Below are 14333 nucleotides of genomic sequence, written 5' to 3'. Positions count from 1 at the left end.
TGAGTTTCGAGGTCCTTCCTAGAAATTTCTTGAACTGGAATAGGCAAAATTCTATCCTTCACCTTATGTTCTTCTTTAGGACCATCATCTTCAAAAATATTAATTCCATCTAAGCCTTCCAAAGGAGGAGGTGGGGCATAAAATAAGTCCCCAAGGTGATTAGTAGAAGAATAAGAAGAATAACCATGTTGATCTCAAATTTGATCCAAAAGTAAGCCCGTCACAATCAAAATCACTGCTATATGCACTATTGACATCCGAAAAATCCTCCCATCTCTTACTGTCCTTGCCGTTACTAGCCCTCTCACCAATTGGCTCCTCCACTATGCTTAACTCACCTTTTGAATCCCTCTTAAAAAATCTGTTTGTGGTTTTACTAGATGATTCTCAAATTTCTTCAAGATGTTTTCTCAATTCCAAACCCCTTTGCACTTTCTTACGCTGAACATAAACCTTTTGATCTATCTGATTATTGTGAATTAGCTGTCTCACCATCTGACATTCCTTCAGATCTCAGAATAAAATCCTTAATTTCATTCTCACAACAATTTATATTCTTAGATGAATCCCCCCCAATTACATTCTCAGAACCCTGCCTACTAGCATACTTTTCTGAACAGGAAAATAATTACCCTCAATAATATTAATTGAATCTTTAGAAACTGACCTTTCTATACTCACCTCCTTCTCTTTTCTGCTATCAGAACAACTACTCCTATCCTCTTGATCACTATGGGTCTGATTTGATGTTGGCTGATTCTCGCTGATGCAGTTGCATCTTGCTTCTGCTTCGGAGGAAGCTGAAGTTCTTCCACCTCACAGGATTTAACAGGACTATGTGCTGCATTCAGATTAGGAACCTGGCTTTCATCTGGACTATAAACGCCATTAGGAGTAATCTTTTGGGCCTGCCCATTCAATTGGTCCAACTGAGGCTTCTAGATTGCTTACTTTCTCATTAAACAAGCTCAAAGGAGGATCAAAATTCTGATTTTGGACTCCTTAACTCAAAAGGCCCAAAATCTGTTTTAAAAGGCCTATGTTGCTATCAAACAGCCAGCCCAGGTCTATCGTTATCATCAGAGACCCAGGCCTAACCCATCCAATCTTCATCACTCCTTCGTCCAAGCAGGAAGCCCTAGCTGCCTCTGGACTCAGCTCCTCAATCAGAATCCTTGTTGGAATACTCAGCCCTGCAGCTGCCACTGGACTCAGCTCCTCAGCCATCACTGGACTTAGCCCCTCTTGCATCTCCCCCCCACAATGAACACGCACCACCTCTGACTTACCCTTAGAATTCACACAAGCAACAAAATCAACTCTTTTACCTGAAACTACTTGACTCCTCGAAAGGTTATTATTACTCCTGACACCATTAGTGATGGGATGAAGAGAGTTTACCAGAACACTGAATTCTTCCCCACCCCAAAATGAAGTCATTCATTGCCTTTGGACCCTTTGGGAACAAATATAGAGTATCTCTTGCCACTCCAGCCATGCCCTATTTCCAAGAACTTACCTGCCATTGTCGCATGTATCACCACAGTGTTCAGGGAAACCAACCTGAGATCTTCGAATACCCTTGCTTGACCTTCCATCAAGAGACAAAAATCCCTGCAAGAACTGTGTTGCAGCAGTCAGTGAAAGTCTTACCCATCGATTGCGTATTCAATTCTTCTCAAGAATGAACAAAGCTACCACCTTACCACTCTATCCAATCTCAGGTCGAAGGATTTCCCTTCGACCTGAACTGAACGAACGCCCACCATAGCTATTAGCCCCATGACAGTAGACGATATTGATATGGGTGATAACTGATAAGAAGGTTTTTCAACGTGAGAGAAAGCCATTGCAAAAATAGTGTCAACATCGGAGTACTGCTAGGCCAGCGTTAGAGCAGTGCTGGCTACATTCAAAACCCTAGGATTCCTCATGTAGCTCCATTTTGAGAATCAGACATTTCATACCCATCAATTTTTTTTGAAGGTGGATTAAGTTAATTTTCCTTCTAATCATTGCCATGTTTTTTCTTGTGAGTGTTCCTATTCGCAAGACACTGCTAATTTTTGTCCAATTTTATATTCACATAACAAGCTAGTTTGGCATCATTTTTAAGATTTTCCATTTTGACAATGTGCTTGAACTTATACAAAGTTGGATTGAATTCTTTATCTGAGATAGATGGATTATTTTTCAAAATGCGTTTTTATTGTTCTATGGCATTGTTAAAAGGAATATAGACATTTGCTTGATATTGGATGATCTTTTTGCTTTTTCATATGCATATTCCTATATATATATATATATATATATATATATTTATGTATTCCCACTGCATTTCTAATCAATAGGATACCCTATTGTGCCTTTTGGGGGAAAACGAACTTCTCTGCCTATGTTTCTTGTCATGCTTTGTGTTTTTGGGTGCACCTACATTTTCATGTTTAGTATTTTGCTCAGGCTAATTTGGTTGTTTGTGTGGTCAAATGCATCTTTTTTGTGTATTTTAGAACTCAAAAGGGATATTGGTGTTACAATCAAGACCTATATATGCTATTAGTTATGATTCTAATGCTAATGTGCAGGATGATGGCTTGCTTCACACCACTTGTGGAACTCCCAACTATGTTGCTCCTGAGGTGTGTGCAGGCTACTGTTTAATTGTACTAATTTGGTACCTTCTGTGTTTATATCTTTAATAATGTGCTCTCTTTCTTTCTAGGTCCTAAATGATAGAGGTTATGACGGGGCTACTGCTGACTTGTGGTCATGTGGTGTCATACTCTTTGTATTGCTTGCAGGATACTTGCCATTCGATGATTCGAATCTTGTGTACCTGTATAAAAAGGTGAGCGTTTTACTTTTATTTTTGTAAATTCATTGAAGAATTCTCTTATTCTTCAGTTTTATCTGTTTATTAGTGTCATTGTCTCTTCATGCAGATCTCAGCTGCTGAATTTACTTTCCCCCCCTGGCTGTCTTTTGGTGCCAAAAAGTTGATTACTCGAATCTTGGATCCCAACCCCTTGACTGTAAGTCCATTTATTTCTAAATTTTTTGCTTTTAGCTTTGTAAAGATTACACCTTCCAACTTGTAAATGTAAACTTGCCTTTTCAAAATTCATTTATTGGTGCTTGGTGAAGTTTATAATGAAACTCTCCTCTCTACTTCACTATGAACTAAATCAAAAGCAAATAAATGAAACTTGCAGGACTTAAATACTGCAATTTTTCCTATTTCCTAGTATATAGCTTCAATAATGTGTTTATACAGTGTAATGCAATGCATCTTGAAATTGATTCTATTGCAGAGTATAAGAAACTCAAGAAATAGTAAGCTGAAGAAATAAAAATTTTATGGGCGTAAGTGGGTGTTATGGTCCACGTCTGCAGTCCATTTCAGTTATGAATAACTTTCCTTTGGTATCTTTTATTGCGCTTTTTTTTTTTAATGGAAAAAGAATATTTATTAGAATATAAAGGAGAATTGACAAGTAAGAGGACAAGGAATCCTCAATCAGGAAACAACAGAATGAAATACAATCAGCTCAAAAAATCCTTCCAAACACGCTTAACATCTTCAAAACAATAGCTCTAGAAACAGCACACACTAAAAGCTCAAATAGATGCCAAATGCAGCATTCTGTTTCAATCGAATCCCCCACAAAACTGCCAAAAAAAAAAAAAACCCTTCACAACCTGCAACAATCCTTACTTTTCTCAAATCCTGTAAAAGAAATATTCAAAAGCTCCTCCACTGGATCTGGACACACCCAAGCCTCCCCAAATAACCCAAAAACTGAACATGAAAGATTACGTGGAACTGCTATGCTACATAGGGTGCACATCAGGGGACAGAACCTTTGAATGCTTCCTACCCTGCAGTATATTGTTGGTGTTAGCTCTATCAAGGGCCACCAACCAAACAAAACGGTTTAATGTTAGTAGGGACTTTTTAGCCTCCCATATGCAAAGGAAAGGACACTTTATTCCTGATAAAGTGACTAAGATGAGAATCACAAGAATATTCACCTGAATAATTCAAAATCACAGCCTAATTTCTCTCTTCTTGGAGATATGGTGACCCTATAAAACAAGCAAAGAGGAAAGCAGCTCTAACTTGTCACTTATATCCCTTCAAATATGAAAATCCCAAGAAACAGAATCACAACATGGATTTAGAAGGAAACAGATATGATATGGATGAGCAAAAGTAAGCATCGAAGCAGAATACCTCATCCAAATACCTCCTAAAAGTAAATATGGACATCATTTCCCAATTCAAACTTTGTCAAAGGAATAAGACGTTAAGGCTTGATATACGTTGTTGGACAACCTAACAAAAGCTAGGTAGCCATGGTTGCTAGAAGGTCCTACGATCTAGTCTTATTGCCCATATTTATTTTATGTTGTTAAAAAATATCATATTCTGTGTAACAGTTATATTATTGTTTGTTTCTTTCTCCATGTTGGACAGTGTGTGTCTTTTTTGGGGCAAGGGTGCAGGGTTGTTAGGGCTAAATAGACGTCGTTGGCCTACAACCTGACAACTTAAGCTATTAGGTACAGTGTTTGCTTGACATAAGCAAGGGATAAATTTGTTAATGAACCTCCAGCTGTAAATTTACCCATTGTGTTCAAATTGGACTTTTGAGAAGGCTTATGGTAGAGTTGGTTAGGAGTTCTTGGATAGGGTGCTTAGAAGAAAAGGTTTGGAGTTAACTAGAGGAATTGGATTAGGGTTGTTTATAGAATGATTCTTTTTCAGTGGTAATTAATGGGGGTGAGAGGGGAGTAGTAAGGGGCCTGTCCAATGTAATGATTTGGAAGCAGGTAGGTTCTTGAGTCTTCCTAGAAGGGAAATTACACTGGTGGAGGAAGGAAGATTGATCACTCTTCTCCTCAGATGAAAGTGAACAGTGCAAAGGGAACACTGTGGCTCTTGACTGTCCATCTCATCTCCTCGTGGATAAGAGTTAAGGTCCTTCCTATAGGATCTCTAATTCTCTTTGGCAAGGAAGGTAATTCTTTTCAATACAGTCAGCGACAGGTGTAGGTAAGATACCTTTGCTAGAATTAATTAACTTATTGCAAGTAATAGAAGTATCAATTTCAGATTTATGTTCAGTCACAGAATGGAATAGAAATTGGCTACAAAAGGAACTATCTATATGATTTTCATCAGCCATAGCTTCCTCATCAAAACGATTTCCTAGACCTATAGAGAAGCTTGAAAAAATCTTACTGAATTGTCCAGAATAAGTAGACCTATTAAAAGTCTCTGCTTCCTTCAGAGGTGTCTCCTGCTTTGAGATTTCACTTTGATTATCATCCAAACAGTTATTGAGATCCTCAGGAACTTGTGAATTTTCCAGATATTTCAGCTGAGGAGACCAGACAAGCCTACTTGAATTCCTGAATCTGTTGCGGAAGCAAATTATTATCTTCTTCATCCCAATATTCCAATTCAGTGTCAAAGTCTGGCAGTTTGCAGCTCTGTTTGTCCGTAGAAGATTGTGCTGTAGTTTCCTTAATTTTTTGCATTATCTCAGTCTTCTTTTCTAGGTCTTCCTTATTTGCATGCTCTGGATTTTCTGCTACAAACCCAGCTCCATTTTTTTTGTTCTGAAGAATTGAAAATTAGCTGCAGATTTACTTTCTTGACTTTCAGTGCTGTCTGTGATTCTCAGTTACTGGTCAGGAGGTTGCATATTGATACATCTTCTCGGGTTCTTCCTCCCCCTTCAAACTCTCTAACATCACCATATTCCTATTCGAATTCACTGGTTTCTCCAGCAAATCAGCAGTAGATTTTCGTTTCTTAACTTTCATGCTATCTGCGGTTCTCCTATACTGGTTGAAAGGTTGCATCTATCCATCTTCGCAGGTTCTTCTTCCCCCTTGGAATTCTCTATCATCTCCACATTGCTATTTGACTTCAGTAGTGTCTTTGGCAAACCCTCTTTGTCCGTTTCACTCGGATGTAGCATTTCCAGGCCTGCATCAGCCAAGCCTGCATCAGCCAAGCAAAATTCCTCATTCAACTCTGTCTCGTCAACTCTGTGTTGTCATTTATACTGGGCTTTTCTTTTTCCACCCAAGCTAAGCCCGCTGATCCAGCCCATCTAAGCTCTGTTGGGCCTACCAGAAAAGAAGGCTTCAAAGATTGTCATTTCAATTATTTTCCACACAAGTTTAACTGCAGTGGTTTTAGGAAAATAATTTTCAAAATTTGAATAAGATTTGGGCCTTTTAAATGCCTGAGAATCTCTCGCACCCAAGTTTAGTCTTTCCGAATTGTGGGGCTTATCTTTCTGAATTTTCTGACTAGATTTGCTCCCATGTCCGATCATTAGGAACTCCATTCTTTACCATCTTTGAATAACTAGGCTCATTGAGTAGCCCATTATACACGATGCTTTTCCCTTCTCACTTCTTTATATCAACAGAACCACACTTTCTACATGACAAACCCAATGTTTTCTGAATATTCTGTCGCATTCTGCCTTTGTCTCCTTTCAGCGAGTTGCAAAAAATCCACCAAAGCTTCCTTACCCTCTGGATTTCTCAAAGAAAATCTTTCCTCATAATACAGCAGTTTCTCGACAACGATCATCCACCCGAATTTGTTCGACACAGATTCACCCACCAAGGCTTCCTTACCCTCTGGATTTCTCAAAGAAATATTCCCTCATAATATGGCAGTTTCTCGACAACAATCATCCGCCCGAATTTGTTCTTCATCTTATTCTTCTTCTTCTTCTTCTTCTTCTTCTTGTTTTTTTTTAACCAAGGAAAATTGGTGTTCTGCATCCAAATTCTGAGTATTATTCTTGGGTCTAAATTCTGAGTATTATTCTTGGGTCTATTGGACCTTGTTATCTAGCAATGCACAACGAGATAGTTTTTTCCCAGATTGCTCCATCATTCTTGGAGCTCGTGACATTGGTATCCATTCAAAAGAGAAAATCTTTCTATCTATTTTGACTGAAATTGACATGGTGGAAACTCAAACAACACCCTTCTGTTTCTTCTTCAACTTCCCAGCCCCACTCCTAAGATTTTTTTCTTGCTTGTTTATTTATTTACTTATTTATTTTTTCTTCTTTGTTTTTCCTCTCTTGCTAAGAAAACTTTCAGAATAGAGTCTCGAAGTTGAGCTTTTTCCAGAGGAACAAACTTGATTAGAAGACATGCTCAATCGACTCGACGACATCACTGATTCGAGGAAGGATGTCAGCGCAGGGGATATTGGGGTAATGGTTTTCTGTGAATGGTTAAAAAGTGACATTGGATGTTTCTGGTGGTAGACGAGAAGTTTCTGGTGGACAGAGAGTTTTCTGATGGTGGACAAGGAGTTTCTGGTAGTATAGATTTAGGTTACGAGTGACGTTGGATAAAGAGGTAATGGTTATATGTGAATGGTTAAAAAAGTGGCGTTGGACGTTTCTAGTGGTAGATGAGAAGTTTCTTGCAGACGAAGAGAGTTTTCTGATGGTGGATTAGGAGTTTCTGGTAGTATAGATTTAGGTTAGAGGATTAGGAGATGGCTGCTATGCTCATGAGCTCGCTGGAAGATGATGATGGTGGGAGAGCATCAAGACATTCAACACTTGAATGCTTGATGTCCCTCCACTTCTTTGATAATCTGCTACGTATATTAATCTGATAAGAAATAAATCATTTTTTTGCATATAAAATATTAACTTCATGATTCATAAATTACGAAGGTTTGCTGTTGGACTACTCTCTGTGCCAATGGTGTACGAACGGTCTCCTACTTATCTAGTTATGAAAAGTAGAAACATGTTAGAAGAGAATAGGTTATTTCAGCATTTAGGCTGTGTGAGTGGGGTTACTTTTGTCTTTAAGACTTATTATTATTAATATATAAGAAGGCAGACCTGGAGCCGTACACAAGTCTCCAGGAAACTGCTGCCTCCTTTCTCTTGCTTTCTTCTTCTCTTCTTCTCTATTTCTCTTTTTCTCTCCTCCATTTCTAACCTTACAACACCTCTAAATCTGATTTTTCATAGCTGTTTCTTTAGATACTCTGTTTTTATTTATTTTTTCTCTTATCTTCCCCTAATTAATTCTCAAATCTGATTTTCTGGTTGGTTTGATAGTCACTTAGTGACCCTTTTTCATTGTGGTTTGGCTGTGCAGTGTGCAGCATCCTTGATAGGATGCTTTCTGTTTGTGGTGGTTTGCTGATGTGAAGCAGTTATGCTCTGTTTTGGGTATACAGCATGAGCTGTTCTGTTGTTCTGGCTGGTGTTTGCATGATGAAGCTGTTTCAATTTTATGTGTTCGTGCTTGCTTGTTTGCTTGCAATTTTATTTCAGTTGCTGGTGGTTTCAATTGGTTCAAGGACTTTGCTCTTTCTTCTAGTTGCTACCAGCAACAATTCCTGCAGCTGCTGTGCTACCATGTAGTTTACTAAGTGCCCATTGTGCTTGTGTGTGCTGCCTGATTCTCCATAGTTGCTGCATTATTCATGCCCGAGACTCGTGTCTGCTGAGTGCTAATTGTAGTGTATAGGGAATGGTTTTGATGGCCTCTAAAGAGAGCTTCGGCTGATACTGTTATTGTATAGATCACAGCCATCAAATTGGTTGGATCCTCCAACTACCTGTTGTGGTTTCTGCTTCTAATGCTATTGTGGCCAATGCAGGTACAACCTGACTTCTTGCCTCTTCATCCTCTTCACCCTGAGTTATTGATTTTGGTGCCTCCTCCCATATAACAGGCAGTCCTAATTTATTTCAATCCTTGAAAATCAATACTTGACACACTAAATTACTCTTGCTGATGGTTCAATGACACTGGTTTGCAGTTGTGGCAATATTCTCTCCTTTCCTTGCATGCCTCTTTCCTCAGACTTATGTCTGCCTACATTTCCCTTGAACCTATTATCAGTTAGTCAACGAACAAAATCTAATAACTGTTTAATGACCTTCATTTCTTCTCGCTGTGTTATTCAGGATCTCCAGACGAAGAAGGGGATTGGTGAAGGACTTGAGAAGGACAACTTGTACTATTTCAATGATGGTGGTGGTCTATCCAGTTCTTGTCATACCGATTCCTCAATTTCTACTCATGATGTTTCTCTTGATCAATGGCACGCTTGTTTGGGTTATCCATCCCTTCAAAAACCACAAGTTCTTGAGTGTACTACATATTAGTTGCGAAAGCATGTTAGGACATCTTTTCTGTCTAGAATTGAGTCTCATAGTAAATCATTGTTTTTTCTTATTCATTTAGATATTTTTGGTGCATGTGGAGTCAAGAATTTGACTGGGCATTAATATTTATGGATGATTTTTTGTGTATAACTTGGATATTTTGTATGATAGGTCTAAACTTTTGAATGTATTTACTCAATTGTACCAAGAAATAAAAACTCATTTTGGCATTGGTATTTGAAATTTTTTCAATCTAATAATGCACTTGAATTTGTTCAAAATGAGCTTCAATCTTTTTGCTTGCCCAAAGGGATTATTCATTAAACTTGTATGCATACCCCTCAGTAGAATGGAGTAGCTGAAAGGAAAAATAGACATTTGCTTGACATAGCACGGCACTCCTCCTTTATGTGCATGTTCCTAAAACTTTTTGGACCAATGCTCTTCTTACATCTTTTTTTTTGCTCAATAGGATGTCCTCCAGTGTTCTACGGGAACAAATACCCTTCTCCATCATGTATCTAGAAACATCCATGTTCTGTGTCCATGCCCTCGTGTCTTTGGTTGCACATATTTTGTTCTTGCTTCACATGCTGGATAGGACAGGTTCTCTCTTTGTGCTATCAAATGTGTCTTTGTTGGGTATTTGAGAACTCAAAAAGGTCATAGATATTATGTTTACCACACTCAAAAGAAATATATCAGCGCCGATGTCACCTTTTTCAAAGGGACATATTTCTCTAGTGCAGGGTCCTTATTGGATGAATCTATTTTGAGTTCATTAATGATTTTTGATTCCCCCTCATGTGCTGATCCTCCAATTCCTTCCATTACTCCTCTCCAAAAATCTTCTGCTGCTCTTCTAAATCCATCAAATATAGACAGATAATCAAGAGTTTGATTTTCTACGTTTTTTTACGTGGCAATGCTAAAAGCCTAGACCTTTTGCGCAATGCTATGCTCTCCTCTTGGCATCTCCCTCCTCCGAGATAGCGATCATGGCAAGTTCCACCTCTCCCCTCCCTCTTAACTCCTATTTTCTAAAACCTCTTCCCCATGATACCCTAAACCAAATATAAAACCCAAGCATCAATAAAATCACAGTAACCAAACCTCACCTCTCTCGTACTACCAGAAAGTTATTTCGCCCAACGAATACTCTCTCTTTAGACGCTCGCATCTTCCCTGGACATTAGAGATCTCTCGATTTCTACTATTGGCAACCTACATCACATTTACCAATCTTCTAGTCAACCGCCATTCGCTCACTAGAGAACTCTCAAACATCTTCAGAGACTTGTAGATCCCTTCAACCACTCTTCTTTGGACTTCAGAGTTCACTCAACTAATACCGGCAACAGTCTACATCGTATCTACTAGTCTTCTCATCCACCACCATTGAATCCGTACGCCATTGAAAATAGCCCAAGTCGATCTTCAAGCTGCACTTCTCATTTTCAAAGTAGGGATGCAAGGCTATGTGACTTTTAGAATTGAAAGGAAGGTGGTTTCCATAAACAAATTGGATTCCTTAACATATCGCATCACAGAATTTGCCGGGAGACATGTTTCTTTTGTAGTGATGGAGAAAGAGGAGCTGGTGTGGGCTCTGAGGCTGATGGGGGTAGTTTGTGAGGCCAGCAATGGGATTGCTGCAGGTTGAAGAGGTTTAAGCCTCTGAAAAACAGGGGATAGAGTTAGCCTCAAGATTATTAAAAAAAAGAAGAGGAAGATGTATTTGCTTGAAGGAGAATAGAGGAAGATTTCAAGATGTGCGCATTCCTGAGGGAGATCAGAAAAATGGGTGGAGGGCCTTTCTCGCTGCTCTGTTGGAGCTTCTGTCAACACAAATGAATCCTCCAAACGCACTAGTGGCAGCTACAGATGCTCCAATTGCAGTTTCTTGCATTTTAGGCCAATTGAGAAGAGTGAAAGCAGCAGCGTGCTTCAAGACTTCTGCATAACATCACCTTCACTGATGCAACTAGGGGAGCTCCAACAAAGAGGTGGGATTCGGGAAAGGGAACTTTACGTAATCACAGAGATGGTGGAGGATTCTTTACTATTAGGAATCCTAATTCCATGTGATTATTCGGCAGGATGCAGGAAAGTATTTTAAATTTTCTGGGAGTTCTTTTTTGGGGTAGAAACCGGCAATCAGTTTTCTCCATTGACCTCAGTTCTGAAGGAGAAGATGACAGGACTTTGGGGGGGGGGGGGGGGAGAAGAGGAGGACTTGTTTTATTATTCATTTCAGAAGAAGAGATGGACAAGTGAAATCTACTTGCCGCCACCACTTCGTGTTTTTTATTTTCATGGAAAGTCTTTATTGGGAATTTGTGCTCCTCACGCACAGCTGACACATCTGTGGTTGACCTCAAAACTTGAAAATATTTTCTATACTGCGAGAAATTCACCCAAGCCATGGTATTTTGGCTTTGCTTCTTGAGATATTGACATTGCTCACAAGCCATTGGAGTGGCAGTTTATGGTACACATTTTGGAGAACTTATGTCAGCATGAATATTCTGGTCTTATTGCATTATTTTTTGGGTCATCTGGGAGAAATTGGTGGATTTTTGCTAGAGATAAAACAAAAAATTGCTAAAAGCTGAATATTGAGTGAGAAATGCAGGAGCAACTCTGTGTGATTGTGAGGATGTGTTTATGGCACTTTAATAAGGTTAGAAATTTTCTCATTAAACTTGATCAATGATAAGATGATTAAGACAATTAGTAAAGCTGCAAGTTCGAAGCTTCTAATAAAAAAAAAAAAACAGAAAAATGTTGCCCCTGCTTTTCATTTGAATACCTTAGATTGATTGTTTGCTTGCGTCTTCATACCATTAGCCTCTTTTATGTATAATATTGAACTATGACAAATCATTTGTATTAAGTTCATTGACTCTTTTGTGTATGTGTGCGCATTGTAGTAAAAAAGTTCTGTCTTTCTTAATTGCATTTGATTTCCTTTTTCTATGATCACTAACAAGATCACCAAACCGACTTATATTAAACTTGTACAAATTGAAAAACCCTGTGTCCATTTAGACACTTTCCAAGACTCTATAGGAAAATGTTTAGAGCAACTCAATAAACAAATTTGCACAAGTCCTTAAGTTGTTGGGTAAGCATCTTATTGTAGTAAACCTAGATAAATCAGTTAGTCTAACAACTCTTCATATTTTGTAAAGTTAGTCTAAAGTATTCTCCCCACTCTTGAAGTTCTTGTAAGGCCCCTATCATCTAGTAGATCTATTCTTCCTATTCAACCTCAAGTCAAAAGTCTAGGGTTGAAGAAGTTAGTTTTGATATGATTGACCAGCATAATCCTAGGCATGTCAACATCCACAAAGGCATGAGTTGGAGAATTTAGGGGATATCCTTAAAAGGGTCAAGGCTATAGTGCATACATACAATATGATAGAAAATTAGATCGTAGTACCTTCTTATGTTGGACAAAAGATGGAGTGCTATTTTGAATGGTACTACGTGAGAGGTGAGCTGAAAGTTCTTTTTCCCAAAATTGAGTTGGTTAAATGAGCTAAGAAATATTGGATAAATGCTTAATGTAACCTACTAGATTTAAGAAACCCCTTAGGAGGTCATGAGATAGAGATTGAAGGAGAAATACCTTCTCTCTTCCTATAAAAATTAGTTATTTGGCAACTCTTGAATCATAACCCTACCCCAACTGTGATTGGTTATATTATGGATTGTCTTGAGGAGCTTATGCTTCGTAGCGTTCTTGTGGAGGATCTTGTTACACAATCACTAGGTTTCTCAATGGTCTTAAAGAGGTAATTAGGAGAGATGAAGAATCCTATTCTCATGAGATTATTGAACTTGCCTACCAATTACCAGAATGCTCCGGCCATTGAGTAGTTGCCGATGGCTATTGTTTGTAAGACAATTATTTCGGTGAGAGACAATATTGGACTTCCACACAGTCTAGACTTGTTTCATTATGCCATTTCTTCATTATGCCATTTCACAAAATATGCTTGTGAGGAGAGTACTGCTAGGAATTAGGATTGTAGAGCAGCATCGGTGCATCTTATCTTAGTGCATCTTTTACTAACCCTCATACTAGTATTTCTTCAAATCTGTCATTGTTGTCGTGCTAGAGGTAATTTAGTTGCTCAATGTACCCAACTAGCATTAGTTTAAGAGTTTGATCCAATTGACCGTGGGATACTGAAGGTTTGGTTGGTAGATGCCATTGTACTTTGAGTTGAGGGTGTGGTAGTTTGACTTTGAGGTTGATGATTCTCATGTTGATGTTGTGAGGTGTGTTTTTTCCATATTGTGTATAATGATGAATAGAACAAGACTACCATTTTCTATAGTTCCATTAGATGTGATGATAGGTCTTTTAAGTCATTGATGAGGTGATAGTTTGAATACTATTTTTAAAGTTGTTTTGGTTAGGTTGAATTGTAAAGCAATGCCACAGCCCCAGCCTTTTAGGGTATCTTGGGTTAACAAGAACACCTAACTAGTCATGAAGAGGTGGTTAGTGCCCATCCAGTTAGGAGATTAGGGATACTGTTTATTTTGACGTTACCTATGGAATATGGATGTGGCCCATAACTTGTTAGGGCATCCTTGGTGTTGAATAATTGAGTAAAATGGAAGACCTATCCTCAATGATAGGTCTGTCCCTCTATTTTTAATATATGTTGAGTACAATAGTAATGACCATAATACCCTTACTAACTAACTCTTAGTATTGACAAAACTCCAACACAATAATAATGTTAAATGACTAAACAACCATTAACACTCTCCCTCAAGCTAAAGAATATATATCATATGCACCTAGCTTGTTACAAATGAATTTCACACTAGCACTTCCCAAGGCTTTAGTGAACAAATCAGCAAGCTGAAATTTAGACTTCACATGAGTGGTTGGAATGAGCTTCTATACAAGTTTCTCCCAAATAAAGTGGCAATCAAATTCAATGTGCTTTGTCCGCTCATGGAAGACTAAGTTGGAGGCAATATGAATAGCAGCTCAATTATCAGACATCAACTCCATAGGATGAGAATGTGGAAAACCTAGTTCTTTCAACATATTCTTCAACCAAACAAGTTCACATGTCGTGTGTGCCGTAGTCCTATACTCTGACTCAAAACTTGACTTGG

The 14333-nt window shown here is 38.4% G+C and overlaps 1 protein-coding gene across 10 annotated transcripts in view; it reads left to right on the top strand.

The window, feature by feature from the left end:
• The window catches only part of LOC131147962 (CBL-interacting protein kinase 32), an 89391-nt gene that overhangs the window by 44463 nt on the left and 30595 nt on the right, over nucleotides 1-14333 (top strand). For all 10 annotated transcript variants that reach the window (XM_058097650.1, XM_058097647.1, XM_058097649.1 and 7 more), the window contains 3 exons: nucleotides 2586-2639; nucleotides 2723-2848; nucleotides 2943-3032. In XM_058097650.1, coding sequence (XP_057953633.1) covers nucleotides 2586-2639; nucleotides 2723-2848; nucleotides 2943-3032 — 270 coding nt within the window. The remainder of the gene's footprint in view (nucleotides 1-2585; nucleotides 2640-2722; nucleotides 2849-2942; nucleotides 3033-14333) is intronic.

Source organism: Malania oleifera, chromosome 2, assembly GCF_029873635.1.
Source record: "Malania oleifera isolate guangnan ecotype guangnan chromosome 2, ASM2987363v1, whole genome shotgun sequence".
NCBI classification, from domain to species: domain Eukaryota; kingdom Viridiplantae; phylum Streptophyta; class Magnoliopsida; order Santalales; family Ximeniaceae; genus Malania; species Malania oleifera.
This window is presented reverse-complemented; position numbering and strand designations above follow the sequence as displayed.